This window comes from Naumovozyma dairenensis, chromosome 11 (assembly GCF_000227115.2).
Source record: "Naumovozyma dairenensis CBS 421 chromosome 11, complete genome".
Lineage (NCBI taxonomy): Eukaryota > Fungi > Ascomycota > Saccharomycetes > Saccharomycetales > Saccharomycetaceae > Naumovozyma > Naumovozyma dairenensis.
The window spans coordinates 247,385-262,688 of record NC_016489.1 but is presented as its reverse complement, the minus strand read 5'-3'; the positions used below and the strand labels follow the sequence as shown (position 1 = coordinate 262,688).

General features: G+C 34.7%; 8 protein-coding genes across 8 annotated transcripts; 4 read left to right on the top strand and 4 right to left on the bottom strand.

The window, feature by feature from the left end:
- Window positions 1–216: 216 nt before the first annotated feature.
- Window positions 217–1,578, top strand: COX10 (protoheme IX farnesyltransferase; the record flags this gene model as incomplete). Its single annotated transcript, XM_003672499.1, has 1 exon — window positions 217–1,578. One exon carries the CDS (start codon window positions 217–219, stop codon window positions 1,576–1,578), a length of 1,362 nt encoding a protein of 453 aa, XP_003672547.1.
- Window positions 1,579–1,873: 295 nt separating this feature from the next.
- MRPL40 (mitochondrial 54S ribosomal protein uL24m MRPL40) lies at window positions 1,874–2,785 on the bottom strand (the record flags this gene model as incomplete). The annotated part of the gene is made up of 1 exon (XM_003672498.1): window positions 1,874–2,785. The coding sequence occupies one exon, from the start codon at window positions 2,783–2,785 to the stop codon at window positions 1,874–1,876; it is 912 nt and encodes a 303-aa protein (XP_003672546.1).
- Window positions 2,786–3,113: 328 nt separating this feature from the next.
- Window positions 3,114–3,602, bottom strand: NDAI0K01110 (uncharacterized protein; the record flags this gene model as incomplete). The annotated part of the gene is made up of 1 exon (XM_003672497.1): window positions 3,114–3,602. One exon carries the CDS (start codon window positions 3,600–3,602, stop codon window positions 3,114–3,116), a length of 489 nt encoding a protein of 162 aa, XP_003672545.1.
- A 140-nt stretch (window positions 3,603–3,742) lies between these two features.
- Window positions 3,743–6,409, top strand: NIP100 (Nip100p; the record flags this gene model as incomplete). The annotated part of the gene is made up of 1 exon (XM_003672496.1): window positions 3,743–6,409. The coding sequence occupies one exon, from the start codon at window positions 3,743–3,745 to the stop codon at window positions 6,407–6,409; it is 2,667 nt and encodes an 888-aa protein (XP_003672544.1).
- Window positions 6,410–7,623: 1,214 nt separating this feature from the next.
- Window positions 7,624–8,100, top strand: NDAI0K01090 (uncharacterized protein; the record flags this gene model as incomplete). Its single annotated transcript, XM_003672495.1, has 1 exon — window positions 7,624–8,100. The coding sequence occupies one exon, from the start codon at window positions 7,624–7,626 to the stop codon at window positions 8,098–8,100; it is 477 nt and encodes a 158-aa protein (XP_003672543.1).
- A 1,345-nt stretch (window positions 8,101–9,445) lies between these two features.
- DML1 (Dml1p) lies at window positions 9,446–10,903 on the top strand (the record flags this gene model as incomplete). The annotated part of the gene is made up of 1 exon (XM_003672494.1): window positions 9,446–10,903. The coding sequence occupies one exon, from the start codon at window positions 9,446–9,448 to the stop codon at window positions 10,901–10,903; it is 1,458 nt and encodes a 485-aa protein (XP_003672542.1).
- Window positions 10,904–11,100: 197 nt separating this feature from the next.
- On the bottom strand, window positions 11,101–13,497 carry EFR3 (Efr3p; the record flags this gene model as incomplete). Its single annotated transcript, XM_003672493.1, has 1 exon — window positions 11,101–13,497. One exon carries the CDS (start codon window positions 13,495–13,497, stop codon window positions 11,101–11,103), a length of 2,397 nt encoding a protein of 798 aa, XP_003672541.1.
- A 344-nt stretch (window positions 13,498–13,841) lies between these two features.
- Window positions 13,842–15,185, bottom strand: MGL2 (putative carboxylic ester hydrolase; the record flags this gene model as incomplete). Its single annotated transcript, XM_003672492.1, has 1 exon — window positions 13,842–15,185. One exon carries the CDS (start codon window positions 15,183–15,185, stop codon window positions 13,842–13,844), a length of 1,344 nt encoding a protein of 447 aa, XP_003672540.1.
- Window positions 15,186–15,304: the final 119 nt, after the last annotated feature.

Below are 15,304 nucleotides of genomic sequence, written 5' to 3'. Positions count from 1 at the left end.
TAACCGTTATATATAGTCTACATTTATCAATTGTTTTGAAAGTCATTCAGTTACAAAGTCTGATTTGTCAGCCATATGACAAGAGACGGAACAGTCATTTTTTGAAACACTTACTATACATATAATAGAGTTGCCCTCGTAATATTAAGAAATATTAATTATTCCCTTCGAAAAAAGACAAGCATTTTGCATACTTTTCCGAGTTTGTTTTTTTGAATGTCTTCTTTCCAATTCCTTCCTTATCAGAGGAATATTCTCATAAGAAACGTGGCATTAAGCTCTCTCAATTGTCGAATAACTTGTCGTTTTTCATACGTTCCCACTCGTAACATCACTACAAATCAAAAAAAATTGAATGTTCACGTTAGCACAAAACCAATTGAATTCACATCCAATTTGATATTTCAAAAGCAAAGGTTAGAATCCCTCGCAGAAAAGGCAACGAATTCGTTAAGATGTACAGACGACATAACACCAGATGAATCAACTACGACAGGAACACCAGTAGTTAATACTGCCGCGATCCCATTCAACGTAAAACCCGTAGATCCTCGAACAAGAAAGTTAGAACGTTCCATATCAGCTTCTTCAACTCACTCTATCCAAAAGAGAATCATAGATCCGTATTTACAATTGACAAAACCAAGATTAACTATCCTAGTCATGCTAAGTGCTATTTGTTCGTACGCATTATCCCCGTACCCAGCTACAATAACCCAATTAACATGTCTAACCATCGGAACAACAATGTGTTCTGGTGCAGCAAATGCAATCAACATGGGTAGAGAACCAGAATACGACAGACAAATGACAAGAACACATAACAGACCAGTAGTAAGAGGGTTAATCACTCCCACACAGGCATATCAGTTTGCTGGAGTCATGGGATTCCTTGGAACAACAATCTTATACGCCGGGGTGAACCCCTTGGTTGCTTCATTGGGTGCTTCTAATATTGTCCTTTATTCATGGATTTATACTTCTTTGAAAAGAAAGCATATCATTAATACGTGGATTGGAGCTCTTGTTGGGGCATTACCACCATTAATGGGTTGGGCTGCTGCTAGTCCTTTGAGTCATCCGGGAGCTTGGGTCCTTGCTACTTTATTGTATGCATGGCAATTCCCTCATTTTAATGCCTTGAGTCATAATGTAAGGAATGAATATAAGAATGCAGGGTATGTTATGACTGCATGGAAGAATCCTAAATTAAATGCAAGAGTGGCTTTAAGGTATACTTTATTGATGTTTCCTTTATGTTTTGGATTGTCTTATTTTAATATAACAGATTGGTATTATCAATTTGATTCGGCAATAGTTAATGCTTGGTTATCTTATTGGGCTTTTAAGTTTTATTGGCAACAAAGATTGAATTATTCTAAGGAATATTTGAAAGATAAGACCAAGTTTAATAAGGGGATTTCTATGGCTAATGTTTATGCAAGGAAACTTTCGATGACTAGTGTCTTACAATTACCTGTTGTACTATTATTGGCTATACTTCATAAAAAGGGAAGATGGGATTGGTTATTTGATGAAAATAAAAATAATAACTCTACTGGTAAAAAATTAAATTAAACTAATATGCCAGCGGGAAAAACCATACCAACACAAAATGTATATATAAAATAAGTTATATTTATTTTATTTTGTTCCAGTCAAGACATAAGAATCCGGTATTCTATGTTTATATTTTTGTGGAAACAAATAATCATGTAGATAATAATTAATTACACACCAATTAAAAACTTTCTTTAAAGTCTTTTTTTAAGTGTTTCTTCAGCTTCCTGAGGATGTATTTGAATATTTTATAAAAAGTTGGAGGAGTAAAAATGTACTCATTTTATTTACAAGTCTATGTATGGTAACCAATTTACACTGTGCGTGATTGTTTCTCTAAATGATCTTTTATTCTATTATCGATCATTTGCATATCTTCCAAGCTTAATGCAGGCCTTTCCAATATGTTCTTATTCTTCGCCTTCAATTCCTTTTCTTTACGTAAATATTCTTTCCTTTCTGGTGTCAATGGCATTTCAGGAGCAACCAATCTCGCCAAATCCTTTAACTTCAATGTACCTTTCCTAAATTTAGAATTTGGATTTCTTATAGTCAACAAAGCTGCATTAGGTATTGGATTCCTAACATAAGAATCTGCCCAGAATGTTTGTTCCCTAACATTCTCAGGAGTGGTCCCCAATTCACCATCTGGAACAACTTCTGGTTTAGGCCAGGGCACAATAAGACCTTGTTCACCTGCAACGTACCTGTAGGGCATAACCTTTTTATAGTTTTCATCGTAATACCCACCTCTAAATACTAAATCTCTTACAGCAACGGTTTTCAAATTACCAGTCTTGGGATCTTCAATATCTGCCACCAATTTTAAATCTTTACGTTTCATAATTTGAGGCATCTCCACAATATGCGTAGTTTGTCCCTCTGACCAAAGTGTCTTAGGAACAGGGACTTTCCTCGTAGGACCACCAGGTCCCAATATATATCCATTGGTACTCCTATCATGCATCCTTATGGTAGTAACTGTACCTTTCAATTTTCCCTTTGTGATAACGACTCGATCTCCAACAAGGAACCTCCATTGTTTCTCAGAATCAAATCGTTCCTCATCACGAACGTGTGGGAGATTACCACGTCTGAATTGAGGAGTTCCTCTCTCCATTATCTTTTGAAGACGTGGTTGTAAATGCCTAGGTACCTTTGTAGCTCTTTCCGCTACCCTTGCTCCTGCTTTAGAGAGTTGTTCGTAGGCATACTTCGAAGACATTGTTGTGTGGTTGATGTGTGCTATTGTCAAATTAGTATTATTTATTGAATTTATCTATTTAGAATACAGAAGGTATAATGATTACTTTGTTATATATTCGTAGGACTAGACTTGCTTCTTCTTGCTTTATCAGAGTAGTTGTTGTTTGTTCTTCCCTTCGCGGTTTGCGGTTTGCCAATTTCGCACTACTGTTAGTTGTGATTAAGATAACAAACATGAACATGAACATGAACATGAACATGAACATGAACACAATTATTGATCGATGGGGCCAGGCATCTGCAAGCATGTTCTTGTCGTTGTTCGGTTCCGTAAAAAGTTATTTCGTCTAACTATCTGTACACATGGCTATGAATTCTTGCTCATTGATCTCTCCATCACCATCGAGATCAAACTCTTCAATCATGGCGCTCATCTCTACCTCTGATAGATTCTCTCCTAGTTCCTTAGCAACACGCCTTAGATTCTTCAACGTAATCTTCCCCGTCCCATCATCATCGAATAATTTGAAAGCACGCTTGATCTCGTCTAACGGATCTCTTTTCAAGATCATCTCACCTACAACTCTGTAAAAATCTTCATATTTTATCAAACGTCTCCCATCGACATCATACTCATCAATTATCTCTAGGATCCTTGCCTTGGGTAAATCAAACCCTAATGCTCTCATAGCTACCTTCAATTCATGATAATCTAATAGCCCGTCATTGTTCATGTCAAATAATGAAAATGCTTCGTAAATTTCTTGTCTTTGTTCATCCATCAATTCATCATTGAATGGTATGTATGCATTATTACCCACTGGGGATTGTGCCATCTTCTTCTACTTCTTATTCCTTATCTCTACTTCCCTTTAAACTTACAGGTGAGGTCTTTCAAAGTTCATCAGCATTATCATCATGGTCATCTTATTAGTGAACTTTTTTGTTTTCTCACGAAGGAAAGTAAGAATGTTATATGGTAAGAGTACCCAAAAACAGTAGCGACTTTGCAGGCAAGAAAACAGCAAGATATGGAACCAAGAGCAAGTCAATGGATGACAGAATCAGAGTCAATGATAGAGTTCAAATAGGTCCTGAAAATAACAACATACATGGCGACTATACAGGTATAGTAAAATACATTGGCCCCACAGATTTCGCCACCGGTATTTGGTGTGGGATCCATATGGATAACCCCAAATATGGTAAGAATGATGGATCGATTGACGGTATTAGGTATTTCCAATTGGCTTCTGATTATCCTCCGAAAGCTGGGCTGTTTACTAGAATTGAGAATGTTCAATTGCTTACAGGTGAGCCTCATGATGAAGATGAGTTGACGAAGTTGAGGGAAATTGTTCAAGCTTTACAAAATAAGGTTGTTGTATTGAAAAAGGAACTGAAGAAGTCATTTGGTGAGAAGATGCAACTTAAAGGATTACAAGATACCATTGAACTTTTGACTTTGAATGATGAAGATTTGAATTTACGAAATCAAGAATTTCTTGCAAAGATACAGGTTCTACAAGAAGAAAATAAGCAATTACTAAATGAATTACAGCCATTGAGAGAAGAACTGGAAATGAGACGATCAATTAAATTTGAAAATACTCAAAAGAATGAAGACAAGAATTATCAATCGTTACTTGAACAGAATAAGTTATTACAAAACGTTCTGAATGAATTGGAAAAATCGCTAACAGAATCTCTTCAAGATTATGAATTGGTACTTGAAGAAAATACCAAGCTTATCTCCAAGAATTCATGCTTACAAAAGTCAGTTGAGCAATTGACTAAGGAATTGGAAAGTTCGAAAACAATCTTGAATGATTTAAAAAGACAATTAATGGCGGAGAAGGATTCTACAAATATTGTTGATTTTTTGACTGAACAAAATAATGAATTGCTTTCACAAGTGAATTCTTTAACTCATGAAATAGAAAAATTAAGCTCGAAAGAAAATACTACTCTCGATGATCATTTAAATTCAGAAAGCAAATTACAACAGCAATTAGATACCTTACAGAATCTGCTGGAATCCAAAGAGGAAAGGATACATCAATTGGAAAACGTAATAAAGGAAATTGACGTCGAGGGACGTGATCAAGAACAAAAGCACTTGAAAATGCAACTGACAAAGTTACGCATTAAAATTTCAGATCTTGAACAAGAATTATTTAAAGATACCATATTAATAAAATTTCATGAAATAACTACGGTTAACAAAGAAGATAACCTCGCATTGTTGCCGAATAAACTTCAATACTTTCTTGCTCATATCAATGACAAGGAGTTAAGAGATTCCATACACCAGAAGAAAAGAATCCAATGTATGCTAATTCTACTGAAAGAATTAACATCTGTTAAGGAAACTTTTCAAGATGATTTATTTAGAGAATATGTGGTACATGTTTCTGACATATGCCATCGATACTTAAGTGAATTTGCCGAAGGATTTGTTCGAGATGATACAATCGATATAGAAACAGCAATCAAATTTTTAAACAGCAGCAGTTCGGTCGACAAAGATCCCCTTCTTCTATTGAACATATATAGAGAAATATTCGAATGTATTTCGTTTGATTACTTAGATTCCACTTTAAACTCAACGAACTCAGAAGAAATACATGCAAAATTATTACGCATAAGTGAACTTTGTAAAGAAGTATCTTTAAAGGCAAACAGTCTGCTAGCCAGCATTGATAAATTGTCAGAATACAAATTTTCCGATAACAATACAGATAATCATGAGTGCATTAGAGAAATTTTTGATATTTTCGTCTTCCCTTTCACTACGCCATATAGTCATATAGACTTTGGCTTGGTTATTACGGTTTTGAACAAGATTATTAACCGCTTGGAGGATAATGAGTTTATTATCAATCTTGGAATACATACCGACCCAGCAACTGTTCATAAACAGTTAGACATGCAAAATAAAGTAAGTAAAGACAAACGTTTTGAGATTACTGGCGATACCGAACTGAAAAGTATTCTTGAGGAGAAAGTAAAAGAAAAGGATGCGTATATACAGGAGTTAACTCTACGGCTTCAATTAATTGATGTTAAGAATACGAGAAACCTAGAACGAGAAAATCTTATTGGTCAATTGAAGAATCAAATTTCTACTATCAACGATGAAAAGATAAAATACATGGAAAGTATAAGAGATTTGAAGAGGAAATTAACCAATACGACTAAAGCTCTAAAATATGAGAAACTCAACCAATACCAACTTATTATAAGTAATCAACTGAATGAAGAAATAGTAGACCGTGAAACACTCAGTAGAGTCGATCTGATATCTGAGATTAATGATTTGAGAAAAGCATTATCCTATAAGTGTAATACAGCAGCATATTCAGAATCTGTAACGTTTGAGTGGTTGAACGAGGACATGGAGGAGTACATTTTCAGCAAAAGTGCATCGGTCAAAACTTCTGGTATGAGTGAAAAATTACATGCTTTGAACAAAACAATGAATACCTTAATTAATGAATCAGATATCCGACCAGCTAATATTTATGATGAAAATGTGCAAGAAATCGTAAAATATAAAATGAATATCAAGCACTCCATTTCCAACATAAAATTCAAAGATAAATTGCTGGATCATATGATTACAGAATTGAACATTGAATGAATCTTACAAGTACATGTACCTGCAGTCAACTAAACAAATACCAGTTTGAAATCTAATTTGCTGTGTTTTTATTACAATAGTTGGATACACTCATCGCTGTACCATTGGTTGTTAAATAATGTATGGCTCATACAGTATGAACTGGAAGACAGAGATCCAAATGGATGCGTTTATTGTTGAGACGGCGTAGGAAGTTCCGAGTTATGTTTGGACTCTAAGTGACAGAGTGAAGTGGAAGTATTGAGCATGAAACGGAACAATTGAATAGAGAGTCATAGATTAATAAGCAGAAGCAATGAAGTTTCAGATAAGTTATACATGATGCACAGTATATATTTTATATATCCTTTTTCTTTCTGTTTTATTATGTGATTCATACCTAGAAAAACATCATGGTGTCACTCACAATTTGATTCCCATCCACCCACCTGCAATTAATGGAAAAGTCGAAAGGGCAAATCGAAATCTTATCGAGGGAACACGAGCTCTCTTCATTGGTACCAACGTTCCTTTCCAATTCGTGGCGTATGCCGTACATTACGTAGCTGAGTGGTACAGTTTATTACTTCAAGGCCTGTCTGATAATTCTCCTCGTGAGATACTATATGGTTCTTCTGTTATTTAAACCAAAAATAATTTATCCATTTGGTTGTGAAGTCCATTACCTGGTCACTTCCTCCACGGGGAGGAATCCAAAGTCGAACCTATCTCACGTACTGGTACCTATCTCGGTTTCCGTTTCAATCGTATCTTTGGTCACATAATTTATGATGATGATCTTGAAAAACTTATCTATTCTACTCATACTACATGTGTCCATACATCGAAAGGTTTTCCATATCCATTACCAACCGTCAAGATCTGGCAACTTACTGACAAATTAGCAGCTACAAAATCAATATCCGCCAACATGCCTTTACTCACATCGAATCAAAAATTGACCTTGGCCCCTTCTACTTCTGCTTCTAAACATTCACTTCCATCCATCTCCCAAATGAATTTACAAAACAAATCTTCTACCAACGATGTCCCAGGCCCTATCCCATCTCATCCCACTACTAAGGCAGCTATCAACTATATCCTACTATGGCGAAAAACTATATAACATGAATTCAACAACCTGAAACATTACGACACGTTCGATATTGTTGCCAAGCCGAAAAATACAAAACTGATTTCTCTAACGTGGGTCCTCTCCACCAAATTAAATCCGGATGGTTCTATTAGGAAATATAAGGCACATCCTGTTGCTGCTGGCAATCGCCAGCCCAAACAAGAAGACGAACTTAACACTGCTCCCACAAGTGACCAATCAATCGTCAAAATACTTCTTACTTTTGCTCTTCGCTAAGGTTGGCCAATCAAACAGGTTGATGTTACCGCTGCCTACTTACATGCTCCTCCAAGATAACCATGGATCTTTGGCTTTGCTTCATTGTGACTTCTTTAATATCAAACACTGGGATGTAAAATATAAGTATCTCTTCGACCTAGTCAAGAATAAAGAAGTTACACTGAACTACGTACTTACGGCTGATATGGTCACCGATATTCTCACCGAACCCTTACCTACTTCATCACATCAGAAGCACCGCCAATCTATGGGTATTGTTTTGATCGCCAAAGTAGCTATATATGAAATAAATTCGGAGATATTCAGGTTTCTCTTCTTCAAACATCATATTAGCTAGTTTATGATAGACAACATCCGTTGAATGGTATCCTAGCAACTTTTTTGATAATTTATCTGAATCGTAGTTTTTTTTTTGGAATGTTATTTCGAAATAAGATGAATCGTAAAAACATAGATTGTAACTAAGAAGGTTGACCGTTGTTTTTCCATTATTTGGAAGTCTGTTCAACAATGACAAAAAACTGTAAAGTAATTCTCGACGTTTATACAGATTTTTTTTATTATAGGCGACTGTATTAGATCTTCCATGAATATGCTATCTAAAGTACCATTTTTGTATTGCGTTTAGCCAATGTTGTTTGTCAATTCACGGGACCTTTTCTTCCTATCTCTATTTTATCGGTGTGCTCATAACAGAACCAGAATAAGCATACCTCATTGAAGAAGTCTTGCAGTTATTCATATTAAATTTTGGAAAGGGTAGATTGTAACTTATTATTTTAATTAACAATGAAAGAACTTGGTCTTTGAATTCTTTCATATTGTACTCCCAGAAATCTCCTTTTCGTTATCCATAGGTTCAACTATCATCTTTTCTTGGCCAATCACCGTCTTTAAACATTAAGCATTCCAACCCCTTTGAATATTTCTGCCTCAATATTTTCTTCTAAATTATCTTCTATATGATCTTTCAAACCCGGTTCAATATATTCCAATAACATATCTGTTAAGATTCGTTATAAATGAAACCAAATGTCTTTAAAGCTGACTCTCTAAAAAATAATTCGTAGTATCTTGTGAAGAAGTAGAAATGAACGTACTTTCGTATCCTTTAAAATTCCCCAAACGTCACTATATATATACTGTTTATATGAGTTTCATGTTACAAAAGGGTTTCAGAGCATAGTCTGACGCTATTTAGAACAAAGCCATTGGATCACTTCTTACATTCTTCTATGGTATACACAATGTATCTTAAAAAAGGTTTTGTACCAAACGCTGTGGGTCCATTGGGCACCTACCTATATATGAGGACTAGTAACCGTTTTTATAACTTCAGGGAAATAAATAAGGATACGATAGTATGTTATTTCACGAAGTTAAGGATTAGGAAACTAGCAACTATAGAGTATTTCCGAGATAACTTCGATTTGGCCTGCACTTTTGGATATCATATACAATAATATTGAACAATGTATAACATGGTAAATACAGTTCTCGTATTCTTATTTGTATTTTTATTCTGTAAATCCTTTTCTTACAAGGTTGTTGTTCAAAATAATGTATTAAATGTTAAATCGGTATTATAATCATATAAGAATGAAGAATCGATGAGATGAAAAATTCATTAACAAATTTAATACACATTGCCAACGAAAAAGGAAGCAACCACCAAAAAAAGAATGCATGAAATCATTACTATCTCGGCATCTCATAGAGCCAATCATCTAACCACTCAATTCTTCAATTGTCAAGAAGAATTACTCTACCTTCCTGAAGAAAGACCAAATGATCCAACTATATTTTTGAACCCGACAATAGACAAGATATCTAAAACAGCCACATATTCACCAAGAGCCATTCTATGGGATGCTCGTAATGGTAATGGGTCATTAGCTGATTATCAATATGTCCCAGAAACGGAGGATTATCATTTCCGTCCCAGAGGTGACGACCATGGAGAACAATCAAAGCAATCGGATTCAAATAATCATCAAGTTATGGTGACACATCCAAGGATTAATCAATCAGAATATCAAATTGCATTGGATCAGAATAAACCACTACCGAAATTAACTAAGGAAAATACTAAATATTGGTCTGATTATAACAAATTAATTTATCAAGCGGGCAATTGTCGAACTTTAACGAATTGGTATCATGATGCTGAACATCCCAATTTACCAGATTATCAAAATTTGAAGAAGAGGGAATTTGACCAGTTCCAAATGGGTATTGATGAATTTGAAAATTACTGTATGGATGACTTCTTTGATGAAAGTTTAAGAATTCAATTAGAAAACTGTGATACAGTTCAAGGTTTTAATTTAATTACAGATTTTGATAGTGCTTGGGGTGGATTTTCATCCAGATTATTGGAAGAGTTAAGAGATGAGCTCCCTAAAACTACTATCTTTACCTGGGGGTTCCATGAACAAGATATGTTTTGCTCCCTTCCAAAACTTAGAGGTGGAAGTGTGGTGAATAAGATCAGAACTACAATAGCTTTAGGGAGGGAATCGAATATAGTATTTCCTTTATGGGCTCAGCCAGATTTGTACACCAACTGGGAAATAGCTGGTAATCTGTGCAAAGTACTTGATACAGTGACTTCAGTTTCTGGACAGAAGCATTCTGACTATAATAGAAGCATGAGTTACTTAGAGACATCATTAACATTAGGTGATGACCGTAAAAAATATGTCTCTGATTTATATGACGTCCAAGATGATGATTACTATTCGTATTATTCGATGGTGAAGCCGCTTGCTAAGTCTCGTGATAAACCATATCATGATTTTACTGTTTGCAAAATCAATCGAATAGGACAGATACCTCCTACCAAGGAAGAACAGATGGGAGCTGTAACAAAGGGGAAAAAGATAAACGAGTTATATACATACAGCTACTATCCATCTGACACAATACCTGATGAATATAAGAAAAATAACTCTTTCCAACTAGAGATTAAAAACACTGAGAAATCGAGGGACGTATTTAAATATTATGAAGATTTTGTTTCGAAACATTTAAGGTTTGCTGATGATAGAGAAGAATTAAAGGATGAGCTATCGACATTGGCTACAGAATATGAATCAGGATGGTATGATGAAGAAGACTCCGGTGATGATGATGCTTAAAATTTGGTCGTTTGTTAAGTCGTTCTTTAAATTATTCTTTCATTTTTTTGTACAAGTTTACATTAAATTGTATGTATTATTACACCACATAATAAAATCCATATATATGCAAATTCCATAAAAATGTGCGCTAATTAAAGGATCCTCTAATATATATATGTACCATTTATCATTGTAAGTCTATCCGTTTGCATCTATCAAGAAGATGAAAATAACTTCCCCCTTGAATTGGAAACATTGATTCCTTCTGCTGCATCAACAAACGCATCATCTATGTCCGGGAGCACTACATTCGCTTGTGATTTCAAGAGAGTTGAGTTTCGGCTCCCTAATCTTGGGAGAGCGTTATGTGAATTCAGTTTTGTTGTTTGTGATCGTGCGATATCAATTTTGTCTAATCCGACAATATTGTCTTCATCAGGGTCTTGAATTTTATTAGTTTCTCCATCAGCATAGTCATTTGTTTTCAATTCGCTTAATAAGAAAGTTATATTTGTAACTTTTGATTTTACTGATTGAGAGCCACGTAAAGATGCTGTTTTTGTAGTTTCCTTGTTTTGGGAATCTGTCGTTTTAGCTTTGGTGTTAACAACTTTTTTCAAGTCACTTATCTTGGGCGTCTTCGATCTTGCTGTCCTCCATGATCTCATATCATCTGATGCTAGTCTATATATACTACCTTTTGTGTTTAAGATTTGAGCTTTCGATTTTGATGCATTATCGGTGCCTCTTTTGTTCATTGGGATAGCACCTTCGGATAACAACCCATTTGAAACAGATTTAATACTGAATCCGTCGGGTGTCATAGAATGTGTGGCATTGTCTGAAACTAAGTCAGATGTGGAGACATGAGTAGGTCGTGACATTAATATTTGTGATCCCATTTTACTAAACTTGTTTGACCCCAAATCGGAATAATAATTCAGCAGGTCATCTTTGGAGAAAAGAGATTGGGATTGTAATTTGTATTCCGTTTGATTTTTGTAATCATCTATTTGTAAAAAGTCGGCTGCTTGCTTATGATACAAGTAATAAACATCCTCTGGTTTTGTGATATTCTCTAAAAAGAAATTAAGTCCTGATAATAATGCAAATTTCCCAAACTTGGTAAAAATTTTCTCCATCATTGATTGTTGAATATCTTTTGATTTGATTTGGCGTAGTAATTGAAATACTTTTGTAAATGCGGCACCTGTTGAAAGTTGGCGTTCGACAATATTAAATAATGGTACAATACATTTGTTTAAAATTGGTGCTAATTCAGCAAATAATTCTAAACTAATTGCTTCTTGTCCAGCAAAAGTGACTAGTTCTGTTGCATCATTTGTCAATATGGTTATTTTGATGGAATCTTTTGTTGTATCAACTTTCCCTTCTCCCCCTGAAAGATGTTTATAATGTTTCAATTTGACTAGAATTTCATATAACATGTCTGACATTTGTTCTTTATAGTATGTCTTATTATTTAAATCTCTGATGGTCAAACAACATTCTTCGACGGTTTTATTTTCTTTATAATGTTCCAATTGGAAAGCCAATAATTTCCTCATGATATCTAAGACACTTAATCCAACAATACTAATATCAGAAGTCAATATGGCAGAAATTAATTTTAATAGTACTATTGGATCTGAATTTGAGGGCTTTGTCGTCGTCGTAGTTTGAGTTAGCTGTCGAACTAAGAACAATATGACAAAATATCTATATTGAACTGGGATACCATTACAAATAAATTCCAATAATTCTTTATTTGGTGTAACTAGTATAAATTCAATCAATGCATTAATAGATAATCCTAATTTATCACCTTCGGTGGTACTGAAAAAGGAACGTAAAGCAATTAAGGAAAGATCGGATGGTTGTCCTTCTTCGTTATTCAAAGTATCTAAACCTGCAGGACGTGTTTGTACTTTACTCAATCTTTTGGTTAAATTAGGACTGGAAGCTTGATAAAGATTTGTACGATCGAGCGAGATTCTTTTAAAAATTGGATTTCTTTCTTGAAATTTGCTTAATGAAAATGTAACAGATTTAGAGACATAGTTTTTGATTTTTGGATTGCTTGCTAGACTATCAGTCAAAGAGATATCCAAGCAACATTTCAGTAGTAAATCATCATTATGAAGTTTTTCATTAGCCACAACAAAGAATGAATCAACAAAGGCAGAATAACCTCTAATAAATTCTGGATCTCCACTAAACAATGCACCATCTAAATTGGTGCAAATACTATTAAATGTCATTTCCAATAATTCCACTATACCAACATCATTATTAAAGTTAGCATTTGTCAAAATGTTATTCATAATTTGGAAAAAATCCCTAATAAATACGTTCAAATTTTCTTTACAATTCTTAACAATTTTATTCATTAATTCCAAGGTAACAGCTATATTTCCCACTCTTCTATGATTCATATCATTGTTACTTTTTTTAATCAAGTAACTACTAACTTTTTCCAATTTACTACGTCTTGAATTGACATAATATAAAAGATACGACGTCTCGGAAGATTTAGGCTTCTTATCCGTGGTTCTGCCAGTGGGATAACATTGATTGACCAACCTCTGATGTTTAGGTGTGAAAATCCCCATTTGCGAGCAACACCAGCTTTTTGTGTATTGGATCCTTGAACGTTTAGTGGGTTCACGTGTAGTCTGTAGTTGTCGGAGGTCCTTGTGTTGTTGTTCTTTTTGTTTTTATATTTAAGGTCATCATTAATTTTTTTTCATTTTCATGTGCCCTTGCTTGATTATTGCTTTTAGCGCTGGTCCTATTTTCTTCAATACTGTAGATTATAAATATATGATATATCATTTCTGACACTGGGAAAACTTTGAAATAAGTTCAGTTTGTCATTATAAAGTGTATACATGTAAATATATATTGTCTATGTACATGCCATTGTTGAAAAGCTCAGAAATGAGGCACAGAAATTCTATAAATTATATGTTGTCTTGACTGGTTTGCTGTTGTTGATGGGTAAGCTTATATTTGATAAATCTGGTTTCAAGCCTTTCATTGTGATTTGTGTATGGAATGCATTTAGATATTTACCGATAGGTTTAGTGTACCATCTATTACCATATGCGTCACTGAACCATGCAACATGTCCACCAATACTTGTTTCTAACAATAATATATACGGATTTAAAATGATTTCCTTTTCAGGAAGGAAATCAGCTCCAATAACTGGGTCATCCATAGAATTCAAAGCTAAAATTGGAGTTCTCACACCCATAAGTCTATTTACTGAGCTTGCATCTCTATAATATTCATTTGCTGTATTATATCCAAACATTGGTGCAGTTAATTGATCATCAAATTCTTCAAAATTCTTAAAATTAAACAGTTTAGTTTCATAAATAGGTTTCAATCGTTTATCTCGAATTAAAACGCCCAAATGATTCTGGGAAATTTTAGCTAAATTTTTAGCAACAGTAGGAGCATAAATTCTAGACCCAACAAATGTATGATTGACAAAAAATGTAGAGTGAACCATATCCCATGGATTCCCCAATGCCACAGCACATTCAATATCAGACTTATCACCTTCTTCTCCCAAATAATTAACTAAAATAGTTGCACCCAATGAGAACCCCACCATATAAAACTTCCTATTAGGATACATATCTCTCAATTCCGTAACCATATATCTAACATCATTAGTCCAACCTCCATTATACAATTGTGGAGTTGTAATCTTTGAATAATTACAACCTCTATTATTCAACACACAACATTCAAACCCATACTTACTCATCATTTCCAAGATCAAAGGTCTACCATAACTTGCCCATGAGCCACCAGTGACACCATGCAATATAATCATCATTGGTTTCTCATCATCAGAAGACAATGATGGATGATCAGGTTGCACGTATGAATAAAACTGGTCAAACGGTTCAGGGAACGGCTGTTGTGTCTCAGGGATATAAGAATGGTCCACCTCTTTATGGAACGCATCAGGAGATACAGCGATATCGAGAGCGCCGACACCACCATCTTGGTAATGTAACATATGACGATGGAAATGGACGAGATGTACATTGTCGAAATTTAATGCTGTGTATGCTGTTTGTAAGTTACCATGAAGTAATGGTTTGTACAGTGACCCTTTGGCATCTTGGGAGAATTCAGGAGCGTATTCGTCTATTAATTGCTGCATTGTTATGCTGGCATTCTCGGGATCATCAGTTTCCGGGGAAGTCTCTGTGTGAAAGGCGATAGGTGTTTGCGATCCCACTTGGTTGATAGTTATATGGTATGGTAGAGTGACCATCTTGCTAGAGCTTGGGATTGTTGTCTATGAATATGTGACTGTAGCGTAACTGCGTAGGAAACCTTTTTTTATTCATGTACGTACGTATGTAATGTTAAGTAATGTTATGTTATGTTTTC